The sequence below is a fragment of the Cygnus atratus genome, chromosome 4, assembly GCF_013377495.2.
Source record: "Cygnus atratus isolate AKBS03 ecotype Queensland, Australia chromosome 4, CAtr_DNAZoo_HiC_assembly, whole genome shotgun sequence".
Lineage (NCBI taxonomy): Eukaryota > Metazoa > Chordata > Aves > Anseriformes > Anatidae > Cygnus > Cygnus atratus.
The window spans coordinates 47,214,521-47,230,942 of record NC_066365.1 but is presented as its reverse complement, the minus strand read 5'-3'; the positions used below and the strand labels follow the sequence as shown (position 1 = coordinate 47,230,942).

Genomic DNA, 16,422 nt, shown 5'->3' with positions numbered 1-16,422 from the left:
GGTAGTAATGGGAAGGACTTGAAATAAAGCCTCACGAACACTTGGTGTCTTGAAATATATGTACTTCAAGTTAAAATAGAGACAGTAGTGTAGCTTAAGTACTAAAATGAAGTTCCTCTTAAACTGCACCTAAATTGTAACTGATTACACATGCTTGCAATCACTAGCTACAATTTTGACTCATTTCAGGAGTTTCATTTTATTTTTTTTCTTTTAATGAAAAATAAAATGACAGAAGAGAGAAGCAATTCTTAGCAATATCCCTTACAACAAACCAATATAAACTGCACTCCTTGGAGTTGAAGCAAACGGGTTTCTTGTTTGTGGGTGTTTTTAGGTCTTGCCATATTTTTTTTTTTTTTTTTTTTTTTTTTTTACTCACAGACTGTATGTGCTGAAAACAAACTACGGGTGCTAATCGACTATGTACTCTGAGAGAAAGTCCTCGGACAACTTTGTCCAGAGGACAACACAAATAAAGGTAGCCTGCTCCTGGTACTGCTGGGCTGCCTTCTGGACTTCATAGAAAGGATAAATATTTAGTCCTTACACTTCTTAAAAAACACAGACAGTGCCAGACTTGAGAGTGGGATAACCAAGAGACCAGCTGTCACATTCCCCCCTTCCCACTCCCACTGCCGAGCCACAGCTGGTAATCCAGCCCTCAGCAGGGCCACAGGCAAGAGGAACACACATGTAAGAAGGAGAAAAGCAACAATTCTTGGCACACGGGAGTTTACATACCAAGTCCCCTAAAATTATTAGCTGCCTAAAAATAGCAGCTTTAAATTAAAGGATTGCTTAATCCTTCCACTCCAACATACCTGGAATAGCTCTGCTGGGAGAGCAGCAGTATGTTAACCGCTCCTGCAGCTTGCAGGAAGGTCATCTTTTTACTCAACTAGATCCTGCAGCAAACTGCAGCTGGTGGTAAACTCAAGTTGCCAAGAGAAACAAAGAAAGTACCTAAGTGCTGCATCATTTCTGCTCATTCTTTTTCTTATCCTTCCCCCCCCAGGTAAATGATTTGCCTAGGAGCTGACCAGGAAACTGAAGTCACCAGCAATGCTGAAGATACACAGCAAGTTGTTACTTCCAAGCATCCAAGGATTTTGCAGGAGGAATGCCGACGCTCAACTTAGTAAGTGACAGAAGGGGACACTGCCCAAGTACATGCACTCACAAATGTAAACCAAACATGAACAAACACTTAGGCACACATACCCATAGAAATTAGCTGTTATTTTAACTCAAGTATCTCAAAGCTAGATTTCAAAATATGCTGAAAACCTGCCTACTTGCTCCTGTTTCTGCTTAATTTGTTACAAACCAGGTATGTGTTTTGATCCTTTGAACCGTTTAACAAGCTCCAATTGCACACTCACATCAACCTTTAAACAGTCACCCATTAACATGTGTAAAAACAGAAGGAACAACTATGAAAAGAGCCTTAGACACTTCTGTACCTCCATCACTGTTCCCTTCTTCTGTTATGATATCCAGAAGTCTCTCAAAGGCATTTTCAAAGGCAACAATCTTCTGTATGGCTGCATTACTTTTTGTCAGTTGCTGTAACAGCAAGACTCCCTTGGCAGATAGAGGGAAGAAGTGATTAAACTTAGTTTTACTGAAGTTTACTGAAGAACATCACTTCTCACAAGTCACAGCTCTCAGAGGAATGCTAAAAGAGCAGCATAAGCCCTGGCCAGGATCAGAGAACAGAATTGCACATCCCATGCATTTTGGCACAGGTAACCAAACCCAGCATGGACATTACCCAGTATTTACCACATGCTTCACCACACTTGAAAAGAGAACCACAACACTGCCAAAAAGGATGCTAAGTGGCTATACACAAGAACAAAGAGTAAACTTGTAAGACACCTCATCTCTTCTGTACTAAGTAATTTGAGCTTTCTGCTGTCTGATGAGTAAAGAGGAAAAAGACAATTGAACCTGACAGAAGGCCAAGAGAAAGATCAGCTAACACAATAGGAATACAACACTTGATGCTTGCAAATACACAGTAACAGCTTGCCCTCGTTATCTGATTTGTGCCAAGACATGCAGAAACCACCTGACTCAAGGGAAGACTCAAGTATTTTTAATTAATAACCATGATGCTTCCCTCACATGCATTCATTTAACTTAATCCAAATTCTGCACAAATCCTAAGCAGTTCACGCAGTTGACAGTTGCTAATTATGAAGAGAATCAACAGCCTCTGTTCTATACTTACATCATTTCGTATAACTTCCCTCGAGTCTGCTAGTAAATCCATGAGTCTAGAAACACCTGCAAGAAGTACACAAAAACAAGCATAAAAGGTGCAGTTCTTTTCTTGCTAGAGGTCTTGATAACACCTCACTCAAAACAGCTCTAGCTCTCTGCCTTCTGTTTGGTGAGCTTCCAAGCTGAAGTTCACACGCAAACAACTGAAGCACTCACCCATAGGACTGACAAGAATTATCTGCTGCACCTGAGGTCCTTGCTGCTTTAAAAGTGATGTAAGTAGTTTCACTCCAGGCCAACGAACATGGAAGTCAAATTCCTGCAAAGATAGAGAAGTAATTAAGTAATAAATTCCTCAGTATTCCACTTCCTCTTGGAGATAACAGTTATGAACAGACAAAACTGGCACGAGATTTAATCTCCTGTCCATTTCTTTTTTCATTCATCCTATTACAACACATGGCCGACAAATCAGAACACTGGTTCTTGATTTTATTATACAAGCAAGATGAAGTCCCAGCAGTTTCCTTCCCTCCCTCCCCTCAGGGGTTGCTTTCCTAGCTATTTCTTCTTTCTAAAACAGACAGTCCAACCCTCATGGCATCAGCCCATGTTACTCAGAAATTTTGGAAAAAAAGCATTGCCTTTGGCTCTTTTCTATCTTCTCTCCATTCCCAAACAACAACAACTTCTGTTAAAGTAGGATCTTGAAAGAAAGAGAAAGCTCAACAACTAATGAGTCCACACATAGGCTTTGACCACCACCACCAAACCTTTGGGCTCCCCAGGTCAGCTTAAACTCAAGAGCTGGTGACTGGGCCTACATCTCAACTGAGTCACCACACAGAGCTTTCTGCACTTCTAATCCTTATGGTTTTAAGGCATCACCTTGAAGTCACCCACTGAATCACCGATTTAGATGACAAGTATTATTTTAACTCTGTACCAAGTTACAGGTGAGGACTGAATGTACATCATCCCTTCCTCAGCATCCCCTCCTCACTTTCAGTGGTATCTTGCTTTAAGGTTGGAACAAATGGCTTTCATCCAGGTCATAGACTTTACTCATTTCCAACCCCAAACTTGCTAGGCAGTCAGGCACTTGACATTTGACACATGCTTCCATGGAAAGGTGAAAACATGCATTAAGGTAACCTCACTGTGCAACACTACATATCCTCCAGTATTCCCAGCACCAAGCTGTTACTTACCTCCACAAGTGTCAGCAAGAGAGTGACGTTTTCTTGCTGTTTAATGAAAATCTCTGTGAACTGACTTCCCAAATCATCAACTTGTTTAGGTGAGTTTTCTTCTGTAATAGTCAAAAACAATGTATTACAACACATGAACAGAATAACTTTGGTTAGTTGTATTTTTATTCTCACTAAAATAGAGCCAAGGGTGACAAACAAGCTTTTGATCACTGATACAGTGTTAATAAGTTTAAATAATTTTCAAAAACAAACACAGCCACAAGCTGTGCACAAAAAAAAAGCAGCAGCTTAGGCTACTTTAAACAATTTTTATGGAGAGCTATTTTAAAATCAAGGAAGGAACTAACAATCTACCAAACAGAAACCTAATCCAGTATAAACATAAAAAAAATCCTCTTCCCATTGATCACATCCACATTCACAGTTCTCAGACCGACAGTCACCTGTTTCAGATAAAACCAAACAATTCTATGGGACCAAAGAATTCAGACAAAGGAAGAGCCCTCGCAGCACAGGAGGAGCAGAAAGACTCAACATTTCCACAAAGCTCAACTAAACTGGTACAGGATTCTTCACCTTTCACCTTTTTGCAAGGGTCACGTATATTTCATGCCAAGAAGCTTCAAAAGAGAGTAGTGGAGAAAGTAAGCCACAGAATCACAGAAGGCCAAGGCTGGAGGGACCTCTGAAGATCATCTACTCCAAACCATCTAAAGCTAAACAATCCAAGCACCTCAGTTACTTATTTTGACATCGCAGTTAGACAAGACTTAAACATCAGGAAGAGAGAATAATTGTGAAAGAGATAAGTATCAAAACCTCCCAGCCTTGGCATCTAAATTAATTTCACAAAGAAAATCAAGCGTCATTCCATTTACCCTCCAGTTGTGCAAAATCAAAGGAGTGGATCAATTCAGTCTTACAGAATTATTTAATCATTGTTGCATAAATGGATAATAAGCAAAAGTATCCCACAAGACAACAGAAAACATGCAAACTACATCTCTGCCCCACTGCTGGTTTTCCAGTCTGAGCGGCAATTTACAAAACTATCTCACAAAACCATCTTATTTAGGCACTACTGGCTGGCACAGTTAATGAACTTCCACTGACAAATTGAGGAACTGCAATTTTAATTCAAAAGTAGCTTCAGATTGTTTTCATTTTGGACAGGAGGAGAAGGTATTTTCAGCTCCAATACAGTTTCTGGGACTGGAGCTTTTCAGCCAAGGTAGTTGAGCAACCTAGCAGTAGTCCAAATCAAGTCCTACTCAAGAGGGATGGGAATTCAGTTCTGTAACACCTGTGGCCACCTCTAAGAAATCAGTATCTCATTGAGTTGAAAAATCACATCAGTTCCTTGCTCAGCTGTGTTTCTATGAGGTTTCTCAAAGCAACATAACAAACCAAGGGGCTAAATGCACATTAGTCAGCCACAGGGGGAGCAACACAACACAGCCACTCACATTCCCAGCTCTGGCTGAGCACACTTCTCCCTACAAAGCTTCTCTCCCCACACATCTCCTGAACAATTTCCTTCATTGTTCCTCCTTTCTCCGTAACCTCAAAGCAACTCCTGGCAGAGGTACTGCCATCAGCCCTGCCTCTGTCCCATGTGCCCGTAGGACAGACCAGAAACACATCAGAACACATCAGAAACACAAGCACTGCCACTCATCTTCTAAACCAGGTTACCCTACCAACCACACACACATTCAGCACTGCAACACCATCCCATGCCAGCTGATGAAACCACAGGCACAAGAATGGCTCGAAGCATAAAGCACAGGAAAAAAAAAACAAAACACAGTAAAGCCACAATTTCTGACCACATCTAAATGTCTGATTTCGGTAATGGAAGGCAAAGCAAGGATTTTTTTTCCTTTCACTTGAACTGTAAGATTCACAGCCACCAATCGCTGGCAACCAAGCACCTATAAATAGGGTCAAAGACTACAAATAATCTTGAAACTCTGTACCTTGTTAGGGGCACACCAAACCACAGAAATCAAAGGACTATCTATTTTCTTGGACTGGCACCAAGAAAAAAATTTAATTCAGTCAAGCCAATTTCCTTCAAGTTGAAACTGTTCCTTACCATCACACATTGCAAGCTGAGTTTATTATAACATCTATTTTTAAGGATTTCTGTACAGTTAAGACGCCTTTTTTTATGTGGCCTTAGAGTAATCAGACTGAAGCTGATCATTCCTTTAACACAGTCTAGTTATAATCCTCCTAATGAGGCTGATATTGGTAGGTAGTTTACATGAGGGACAGAGAAGCAGCACCAATCTGCTGCAAATTTTTAAGAGGACAAACTATGAAATACAGAAGGTAGCAAAAGGGAAGACAAATCACATGCAAGAGTAACTCTAGCCCTGACATCTAGCAAAATGCAAGTACATCTGATACGGCCCTCTCTGAAGAGGAGGGGGCTTATCACGTCTGGGCCACTCCCACAGTGCATGAATAAAAAACACAACAGGCAAACCAAATCCACACAAGTGCAGTTGCCAAACTTGCTAATGTAGAGTAGTGCAACTGAGCTGAGGAGTCATATATGGATTGTGCACACTGTAGCTTGCTGCAAACAACGCAAAGCATAAACCTGAACTTTTTTCCCCTTTATTTAAAATACAGGCTTAGATGAAAACATTTCACTTGGAATTTGCCACAGGCCATGACTGCTCATCTCCTCCTCCAGCCACGCTCAGCTACAAATAGCAAGGGTTTGAACTCTGGATTCTTGCTAATCCCAACCCTTATCCTTGCACAAGTTATGGGTGCTAAGGCAAGAAGAAAAAAAAAAACAGCAGTCATCAGTATACACAACTTACACAGCCTCTTACTAGCTTGCCAGAGATCTACTTTTATTCCAAAAGCTTGGTTCTAGTTCAGCATGTTTTTGATTCTTCTAAGACAACGGAGGAATGGTATTTGTTTTTTAAGCTCTTGCTGTTTCCAGAATTATACTTAAGATTGCTCTTAAAAATCTACATGGATGTGGCTCAAATGAGAAGTTTCCATTTTTTATCTTTTAAAGATGCACCAATATCTAGCACTATCAATTAGAATTTCATCTTTAAATCAACACATGAAGTGCATTTTAATAAAAAGTTGAAGAAATAAGGAAGAATAAGTGTTAGTGGTGAACTTATGGCAGAGGTGAACACTATTTTTAACATGCATCGCTTAAAAGAGACACTGTGAAGGATTTGTGTCAAACTTCAGGGCTTCTTGAAAACAAAAAACTCTGCACACCCTTCTTCCCATTCAAACCCTACCAGAACTGATGCTGCACTTTCATGACATCCCAAACAAGAATTTATTACTATCTCAACAAGTCTGCCAGCATTCAACATGCCCAGATCACATGAAATAGTACATTGGGAAGCCACTTCAGCTCCAAAGCAAATTTGTACTTCAGAGCAGAACACAAAATGCACTCAACTTTAATGCAAGTCTTTACAGTGTCCTTTTTAAACTGCGGAGTGTGTTACGGGTGTGAGTAGCAACTACATCTATCAAGTGCCATATTTATACAAGTAAAAGGGTTTTTACCTTCAGAATCATCTGTCAATGCAGATCAAAGAAAAAGAGAAAGAGAAAGGTTCACAAGTTGAATAGTTTTTCAAACAGCACAACCAACAGTAGCATAAGCTCAGATTTCCAAGGCAGCCATCCTCATTTCTGTGGCAAATCACTCCTTCAGGCATCTGTACGGAACCACCCTGTACCCTTCACAACACTGATCATCTCACATACAGAACTCAGATTTGTCAATTCTTTCCTCTTCTTAATAGCAGTTAAAGACTGCTATTAACATTCTTGTTGAGTCAAGAATGAAGGCTACTACCACAAGCAGGGAAAAGAAGGGCAAGTAAAGCTAACTGCCAACTTCAGAGAAAGTTAAGAGTAACGCATCACACAAAGGCTTTCAGCTTACAGATCTCTTGCAGCCTCCTCAGGTAAGAGACAACACATTGCTGAAGGTACCTCAGAAGGACATAATGTGATGCAAACATACTGGCAGAAATGCATGCATATTGGACAATCCTCACCTGCTTCCCAACAGGATATTTATCAGTTGTTAAGGGAGGAAACACACACAAGCTCAGCACCTGATGTTGTTCCCTGATGGAAGCCTCCTCTCAAGCTAGCGCTTGCACAGCCCTCAGCCAAACCCCATCCCTATTCTCTGCACATGTCCATGAGGCTAAAGATGAGGGAGCTTGGATCATCCTGCCCTCAGCACCATTCAAGAGCCTGAACTCGTTATGATCAGCAGCTATTTTGTTTGCCAGAACATCTGGCTCTCTTGGATCCAGCACATTTATTCAATTTTAACGCCATTCTCCTTGCTCAAGCCTAATTTGGGTTACTACTGTCATTTTTGTCAGAGTACCAAAGTTTTTGTAAAATAAGGAGTTACTTTTCATGGCTGCTATCATTTCATTGGCCTTTCAGACCAGATTTGGTGGCTGACCAACAAATAAAATAAAGGCTGGAGGCGCAGCAACCACAAAATATCAAAGCATTGGCTAACTGTGTAGACCTAGTCAATCTATGTGCTGCCCTCACCTTGAAGGTACTAGCGTAACGAGCCTCAGAAAATAAGTTCCACAACATAACTGTCAACTGTGTTTTTAAGTCTAATTATCTTGGGAAGTCTTTTCGTAAAATACCGTAATAGGGCTGGCAAGCAAGATTTTCACACTTACTATAACCACCTTATCAAAGGCACCTGAGACTTTATCTCTTGGTATCGTTAAGTCCTCAGAAAAAAGAGTCCTATTTGACAGTAACAGTCCGAACTGTCCTTTACCAATAGCAGAGAACGACCTGGCGATATTTACAAACTAGAAAAAATACAACCTGGGTGCTGTTCACGTAACATTGATTTTAAGATCAGCAAGGGATCCAGTATTACTTTAGTGCAAGCTGCGTCAACAGATTTTCTTCACATTGTCTTAACAGCTATGCGATAACAAAGCAAGTCTACATATTAGTAAACTGGATATTGTTACTGTTCGTAACTTGAACAAAACCAGCAAGGAAAGCACCCCCCAGTTAATACAACTATCACCATCAAGAGCTTACCTTGTTCTTCCTCTTCTAGGTCATTCGATATTACATTGTAGAGAGTGTCCAAAGCATAGCCAATTATTTCAGAATCTGAACTGCGAATAAAAGAACCACTTTGCTTTAATGATGTATTTATTTGCAACTTCTCTTACAATTTCTTGTTTACAATGTTGGTTTTCTGCTCAGGCAGTTGCCTTTACAGCACTATCGCAAGAGAGAATTGACATGGATGGGTATCGTATAATGCCATGTTTTTACCAACCATGAGCTCCCCAGTCCCTTAAATGGAGTCAAACTCCCTTTGCCTGTTCCACTCCCTGAGGTGGCCACATCCACAAAGCCTGGTGACACAAGACAACCACAGGAAGCTTCACGGTGAGCATGTCTCCCACCACCTGAGTCACCCCTTCCAACCTGCTCCTCCAGTGTGCCAGGAGAAACCTCAGGTAGGGACTCAGCTCCCTTGACAGCAAGTCACCCAGGAGTTGCAGACAAGCTTCAGCACCATCACAAGAAGACCCTCCCCACCACCCTGTCAGCAAGAACCAGGGGCCAAACAATTTCCACTTGAATGCAGTAATAGCTGTGCCATCTCCCAGACGGGCCAGTCCCAGGGTCATTGACTCACTAGACCCAGTTATTAGGAGTTCTCAAACTCCTAACATTACAAGGAAGCTGCTGGGCCGCCTATCTAACCCCCAGGCATCAGTTTGCCCACTTACACCAACACACTTTTCCTTCTAAGCTCTGCTTTAACAGGGACTTGCTTTTTCTTCTTTACAAAGCCTGAACTATCCTTAAATCCTCTGCTGAAACACACAGTGCAACAATTTGGTGGCAAAAGGGACGTGTAACCATTTTTGGTTAAGAATCACCACCACACATAAAGGAAGGCACCTCAGAGAATGTAAGGACAAACCTAGCAGCTATTTTCACGTCTTGGCCAAGCGCTGGAAGAGCACGCTGTCAAAACTAAGACCTGTCATTCAAACTTTTAAGCCTTTGCTTTCACTAATCTCCAAGGCATACAAGGTGAGGATTCCACACCACTGAAGATTCATTCATATTTCAGGAAGCTACTAGGCCAGTTCACAGCAAACCCCCAAAACAACCTGTCCAACCAGCAGCATTAAGAGCCAAGCCCTAATTGAGGCCAGCTACCTCTGCTAGACCACTAATTAAAGATGACAAACTTACAGCTGCTATTACAGCCAAAAAGCAGAGCTGCCTTAAGGTGATCCACCAGCTTTGAGAAGACAGAATGGAGCAACCCACCCCTACCTTTCTTGCATCACTACAGCAAGGGCTTGAGTAGGCTCTCAGAGTGACAACTCACCTCCCTTTATAACACACTAAATCCAAAACTAGCAATTATCATGCCTCAGCATAGTTTGTCCCTTCACATTGGGTTTTGAGTTGAATCCTTGCCCTGCTTGTTGTCTAGGCGGACACGTGTACTTTTTTTTTTTTTCCCCTCAGTGTCACACAACTCACCACCTGTGTTTAAGCTGTGCTGTAACGGAAGCAACAATTACAAAAATCTGCCAAAATCTAAGTCAAAACAAATGAAAGAAGCTTTTAGCCTATGTAAACCTTCCCGTCCTGCAAGTATGATCAGATTTCCCAACTGCATGTTTCCCCCTTTACCTTTAATGTAATTTTAGTTCAACACAGTATTACAAAGCCTGTGGTTTCCTTTTCATGTAACTGAAACAATTCCATGTCTGAAAAACACATAGAAGTGACTTCCTGAAGACTTTTGGGAAAAAAAAAGTCTCAGCCTCGCTTTTCCTTTCCTCTCCCAGGAAATTCAGAGCTGCTACAAAAGAATAACCAAATTTTATGTGCATATGGAAAAAGCTGGCCTTGTTTTTCTTGTTGAAAGAACACATCACAAAATGAGGACAGCAGCACCGTATCTTTGCGATTCACTGCCTTGCTTCCATCTGGTCTTCATCACACACAACAGTATTTTCTTGATTATTCTGTTCAGACCGAAGCTGTGCAATTTTTGCTCTGTAGTGAAAGTCTTCAGCCAAGAAAAAGATTTCCAGTCTCTCACACATCCATAAAAGACGCAGTCTTTCTGAAATGCAACAATCCAGCGTAAGCCACCTGGGGCATCCTCCTGCTGCTAGTGGTGCTTTTATGTGGAATTTGACCGAAATGGCAAGTCAGCACTCCCCGAGTTCACAAACAATAGCAGAGAAGAGTCATATGGAAGTGAAAGTATCCACATATTGTGCTGCCCAGGTAGGGCGCCTCAAAAAGCTTTTACCTCCTCTTCCAAGCATGATCTATCCTGTCAAGTAAAGTATGAAATAGCTGAGTGTTTCTATCATGTCATCAATGATAGCACACCTGGAAATGAAGGTAATTTTTTTTAACCCTGAGAACTCAGCTCATGGAAGAGTGATCAAAGGACTAACAAGCAACATTACTTCTTACAAAAGCTTCAATTAAAAGCATAACACAACTCTGAAAATTTGGAAATACGAGTACAAAGCAACTGAAGTCTGTACCTTAAGCAAACAAATTCCGTCTCTCAGGTTCATATTCAGTTTTTAACTACTACAACTGCCACAAGTAATTTTTAAAATTCTTATTTTATATAAATAGAATAAAATGAGTCTAAGATCAAGTTAATTTTTTGCTCTTCTGCCTTCCTCTACACCAACAGTTAAGTGGTGCTGATCAGTGCTACGGCCCATGCCAGGCTTTTTTCAAAATAATCCCTGGTGTGATGTGGCAATATGCAGACAGCCAGCAAAGAGAAGGAAAGGTCCTCCAGTAGATCGCAGTTCCTTCTTCATATTACAAAATGAACATATGGCCAAAGAACACTGGTTTGTATAAAAGTCTGGAACATTTTCAGGCTGACTCAGGAGTCTTTTCAGGCTGCAGGATGGCTGATATGCATAGCTGAAAACCTAGTGAAAGAAGTCAGTTTTCTGCAGAGCAAGTTTCAACACACATATCTCAGCCCAGGCAGGAGATGGAGCTTAAGGCAATCTACAAGGAAACAGCGTAACAGGTAGTGCATCTTGTCCACTTAAAAGAGAAAAGGAGTTTATCTCTATTCTAGATAAAGGCTGAAAAAAAAATGGAAGCTGCCAGAAGCAGCCATGAAAGATCTGAAGAGGAGTAAGAAAATGAAGAAAGAAGTACCCAGCACTTCCACACAGCCATGCAAACCAGGACGTTTTCCTAAGGAAATTAGGAGATGAAGCTGTAAATCTATCTTTCTTACTTTTCCTGCCATATCAACTTCACAATGAGGAACACAGGAGCATGACTTGCAGTTGAACAGAGCTAAGAGGCAATTGACAAGGCAATGAGCAGCACAGAGATGAGGCAGAAAATCAAAGAAAAACTGCTACATAGCTGGTGCAGTCCATGTGCTTATCACATCAAGTTTCAAGGGAAGGAGCAATTGATCCACCACAACAAAAAGATGCACTGGAGATGAAAGATGTTCCTGCTTTTACTCCAGCTCTACACAAATAACAGGTAACTGTTGTGCTGCCATACTTGACTGAAAAGGTCTTTAATCCAAACAACTTTTCCATTAGATCACAATTGCACAGTGCACTTGTTTGCATTAGGAAAAAATCATTTCTTATCAGAAAAGTTGCTTCAGTTTTTCCATACTGCTGTTATGCACTCCAGCAAGGCAGACTCCACTGTTTCAGTGACCCCTGCCTGTTGCTGGCTCCTTCCCCCAAATTCCTTCCACCCAAACACCCCACCCCTGCAAAAAAGACCAGGGGAAAGAAAAAAAGAGCCTCAGCTGATAAAACTCAAGCAAGACCCACTTCTACTCAACCGAAAACTAACAGGAAAATCCCATGGGCTAGGATCATATTTTGATGCAACAAAAACATAGCAGCTGCAGGCATACATCTGAGACAACCGGCCGATCAGTAACATCTCCTGGTAGTGAGGCAACAGCCATCAGCAGCTTCCCAGCAAATAACCTGCACCTCCGGAGTTCCCTCACCCATCTTCAGGGCAACCTAACGATCACTAAAAAAGCATACCCTTCTAAAGCTAAGCAACAGAGGAAAAAAAGAAAGGAATAGAAGATTCAACATACTGTTTTCCCTGCTCCTTTCATATTACTAATCGTATTTCTGGACCTTCTGTAAACTTGAACTTCACAGCAGCCAGTCAAGGTACAGGACCAGCATGTGTGAGTGAGTTACATCAATGCAGTGACATGTGAGAGGGCCATTTGAGTCAATCACAGACTTCTGTTTTCTGAAAAGTTGGCTTGCTTCTTAAAAAATCTTAAACAGCTGCAATGCAAAAAAAAAAAAAAAAAAGGAAGAAAGAAAACTGAGGAGGCCAGGAGGAAGAAATGGGCATTTTTCACTTCTGCAGAAAGCTTCAGGGCAGCTCAAGTGGGCACTGCAAAGGTCCATCACGGATCACACCCAGGGGTGGCCCCTCACATGGGGATGACAGCACGCCAGCTGTTCCCCACAAGACACCACCCCGACAGCTGAGCCTGCGACTCATTTATCAACCCTCCGTGCAGATCAGCTGGCAGCCACTTGCACTCCCACAGCAAGAGCCCCCAAAGCCTCTGCTCTGCTATCACTGCTACCAAACAGTGCGCTCACACCACCCCAGCACACACCATCAACACACAGCCTATAGCCACATGTCTCTAAAACAAGCCACAACATACAGGCCAGCTGATGCACCTGTCCACCAACATCATGCCATAGGAAATTAATCTAGGAACTTTTTGTGGAAGCCAGTGTTTTTTCATCTAAAGACCCAAGACACAAAGATGTACCTACTGGTTTTTGAGCTGCTGAGTCACACAATGCACCTGAACAGAGCTCTAGTACACACGAATTCTGAAGGGGCAAGTGGAGGTGAAAAAAGCCCAGAAAAGCTCCAAGTTGATGCCCAGCCAAGTTCTCTTTTAGCATCTCAAAGAAAAGGAGATCAGTGGAGCCCCGCCCCCCTTCTCCAAGTTCAAATCTGGCCTGAACAGCAGATAAGTGGATGAACCAGGCTCCTTGACCTCATTTTTTTTAAGGGCTTCCCCTTGGGGTGACTGTTGCTCCTGCTACCTCCCTTGTACTGTTTCCATCATTTAAGCTGCATGTAGCCCACACATGGGATTTTAACTCTAGCATAGACTTGTTTAGACAACAGCCCTAAACCTTCTTCACAACCTGCCTGGTAAGCAGGGCCACCAGCAGCCTTCGGGTGAGCACAAAAGGCTTTCTTGTCCTGTACACTTAAGCAGAGCAAGATGCCACTGTCACTTAGATCCCTGAGACCTCCTTCTAGACCCTGAATCGCTACTTAATTCTTGTCTTGACATCAGAAGACACTGCTGCTTCTGGTGTGTGGGCATGCACATATCCCACATATCCCTTCTGACTGCCTTTTTTAAAAAAAAACAAGTTTTACATTCAAGCCCAGACTGAAAGCATGTTACAATACACCTGCCTAACAGCCAGGAGCATACAAGGTTTGAGGGTTAATCAGAGCCCTGCCAACAGCTTTGAAGTTGCAACACGCGACTGCTATCAGTGCAAGCAACTTCAGAAAGAAAACATAGCCAAGATAACCAAGTTCTATATTGCATAAACGATATATTCTAATCCTTGTAAAGCACTGCGACTAGCATTGTAACAGCAGGTCATTCAACATGAGCGGGGCCCACATCTCTTATTTGAACACTTCAAATAATATTCCCAGTGACAGAACTATTCTACCCATTCATTTAACAACATACGCATAAGTCAAAAAAACATTTGCTGACTTTGTTAATTTACTCTTAATTCTACCCACTTCGCTTTTTGTCCCATCTCAGGCTGATGTGAGTTGTTTCAAAAGCTTTTTTAACTAATACTGTAGCTTTGAGTTCACCTTTTACTAATGCCACCTGTAGCAGAAACTGGGCACTCAGAAGCAGCACAAAGATGCACCTTACACAGAATGGCCGAGGTTAGAAGGGACCTCTGAAGATCATCCAGTCCAACCAAGTAGGATTGCCTACAGAACACGATGCAGGACGGCCTCCAGGTGGATTCTGAATATTGCCGGAGAAGACTCCACGCCCTCTCTGGGCAAGTTGCTGCAGGGCTGTCACCTCCCAGGACCTCAGCTGGGACTGCCGACCCTACAGCCCTCCTGCTGGCCCCCCAGCCCCGTCAGCCCCATGCCGCCCACCCCAAGCACGCCCTGCCGGAGCTTTCCCCCACCAGGCGTTACCACACGCGAAGAGCCCCCAGCAGCCCAGCTCCCGCTGCGGTGTCAGGCCGTCCCCCCGCCGGGCAGGCCGCGGCGCTTACCGGTCGGTCTGCAGGACGCGCACGAGGTGCTCCATGGCCTGGATGCCGACCTCCAGCCGGTATTTCTGCGGGACACAACGAGCCGTCAGCCCCCGCCCGGCACGGCGCGCCCCCGGCCCGCCCGGCCCCGCCGCCACTCGCCTTGGACAGCGACTTGAGGGCGCGCACGGCGTCCCGCCGGTCGTCCAGCAGCGTGGAGGAGGCCACCCGGTCGCACAGCTTCTGGATCTGCGGGAGCGAGGAGGCACCGTCACCGCACCGCCACCGCACCGCCGCGGCACCGCGCCCCAGCCCTCCCCGCCTCACCGTCTCGGCGCCCGACGGCTGCGGCCCGGCGCTGGGGCCGCCCATGACGCCCCGCAAGAAGTTCATGGCCCCGCCGCCGGCCCCGGCCCCGGCCCGCCCGCCTCTGCTCCCGGCCCCGGCCCCGGCCCCGGCCCCGCCGCCGCCCCCGCCACGGAAGCGGCCGCCGCGCCTGCGCCGCGACGTGGCGCCGACGTGGCCGGCGGAGGGCGGGGCCGCGCCCGTGGCGGGCGGGATCTGTGCGTGCTCCGCCCCCTCCGCCGCGAGGGGACCCGTGCTGCGCCGCTGTGCCTTGGGTCGTGCTGGGTAGCGGGGGAGCCGTGAGGTTTCCTGGTCAGTGAGCCAGGCGTCGTTCAGGAAAGCGTCCGTGGCAGCAGTGCAAGAGCCAGGGCATACCCAGCGCCGGCCGGCTTGGGGGCAGGAGCTGGCCCGGAGCTGCCTTGCCGTGACCCGCACCGCTTCCCTCTTTCCCCTTGCCGGCGGGAAGGCGGCTCGGCAAAACGGAGCTGGGGCCAGCTCGTTTCCGGCCGCGAACTTCTCAAATTTCTGACCTTTTCTTTTTTGAATTTCTGGAGTGCTAGGTCAGTCGGTTGCCTATTAGCAAGAAAAGAGGTTGAAAAGGGAGAGAAAAAAAGAGAAATGACAAGAACGCCAGAAGTTTCCCTAACTAAAATGCTTCTGGATGCCGTAGAGGCTAGGAAACGACCCTGCCCTTCCCCATGGAAGAACAGAACGGGTGGGGGATGCCCGGGTTGGACGTGAGGAGATGCCATCCCCCTCCAAGAAAATAAGAACGGCGCGTTTTGTGCAGCACGCCCAGCTCTTTATTTTAGCGTTTCCCACCCGCACAGCACCGCCTCGGGGGAGCGCTGCTGGAGGCACCGGGACTCGAGCCCCACAGCCTCGGTGGGTGAGGGTGGAAAGCCGGCCCCGTGGGACGGGGAGCGCCGGGACAGGGCAACACGCCAGCCCCCGAGGAGGTTGTAAATTCACAGTAACGGGAAAATAAATCAACAAAACTCGGGTAGCGCCGTGCTGGTGGAGGGGGGGTAGCTGAGGGGACAGGCTACAACCGCCGACGGCGGCCCTCGCGCCCGCGCAACGGCCGCTTCCCCCCCCCTCCCCGTACGTCACCGCCGGGGATTGGCGGGGCCGGGCGGCGCGGCGCACGCGCGGCCGCCCCCTCCCCTCCGGTGACGCACGCGCGCAACGCCCAGGCCCGCGCGCACGGGAGCCCCGGCCGCCCCGCCCGGCCCCTCCCCTCC

The 16,422-nt window shown here is 45.1% G+C and overlaps 1 protein-coding gene across 7 annotated transcripts in view; it reads right to left on the bottom strand.

Moving 5' to 3' along the window:
* USO1 (USO1 vesicle transport factor) overlaps nt 1–15,289 on the bottom strand; it is a 32,955-nt gene extending 17,666 nt beyond the window's left edge. For 3 of the 7 annotated variants that reach the window (XM_035552113.2, XM_035552139.2, XM_035552149.2), the window contains exons 1-8: nt 15,161–15,288; nt 14,996–15,082; nt 14,855–14,919; nt 8,550–8,629; nt 3,444–3,544; nt 2,449–2,551; nt 2,240–2,295; nt 1,467–1,587 (exon numbers count right to left, since the gene is read on the bottom strand). In XM_035552113.2, coding sequence (XP_035408006.1) covers nt 1,467–1,587; nt 2,240–2,295; nt 2,449–2,551; nt 3,444–3,544; nt 8,550–8,629; nt 14,855–14,919; nt 14,996–15,082; nt 15,161–15,226 — 679 coding nt within the window. In that variant the 5' untranslated portion in view covers nt 15,227–15,288. Of the gene's footprint in view, nt 1–1,466; nt 1,588–2,239; nt 2,296–2,448; nt 2,552–3,443; nt 3,545–7,010; nt 7,023–8,549; nt 8,630–14,854; nt 14,920–14,995; nt 15,083–15,160 lie in introns of all 7 variants that reach the window. The other 4 variants (XM_035552096.2, XM_035552104.2, XM_035552122.2 and 1 more) reach the window with 2 other exon arrangements.
* Nucleotides 15,290–16,422: the final 1,133 nt, after the last annotated feature.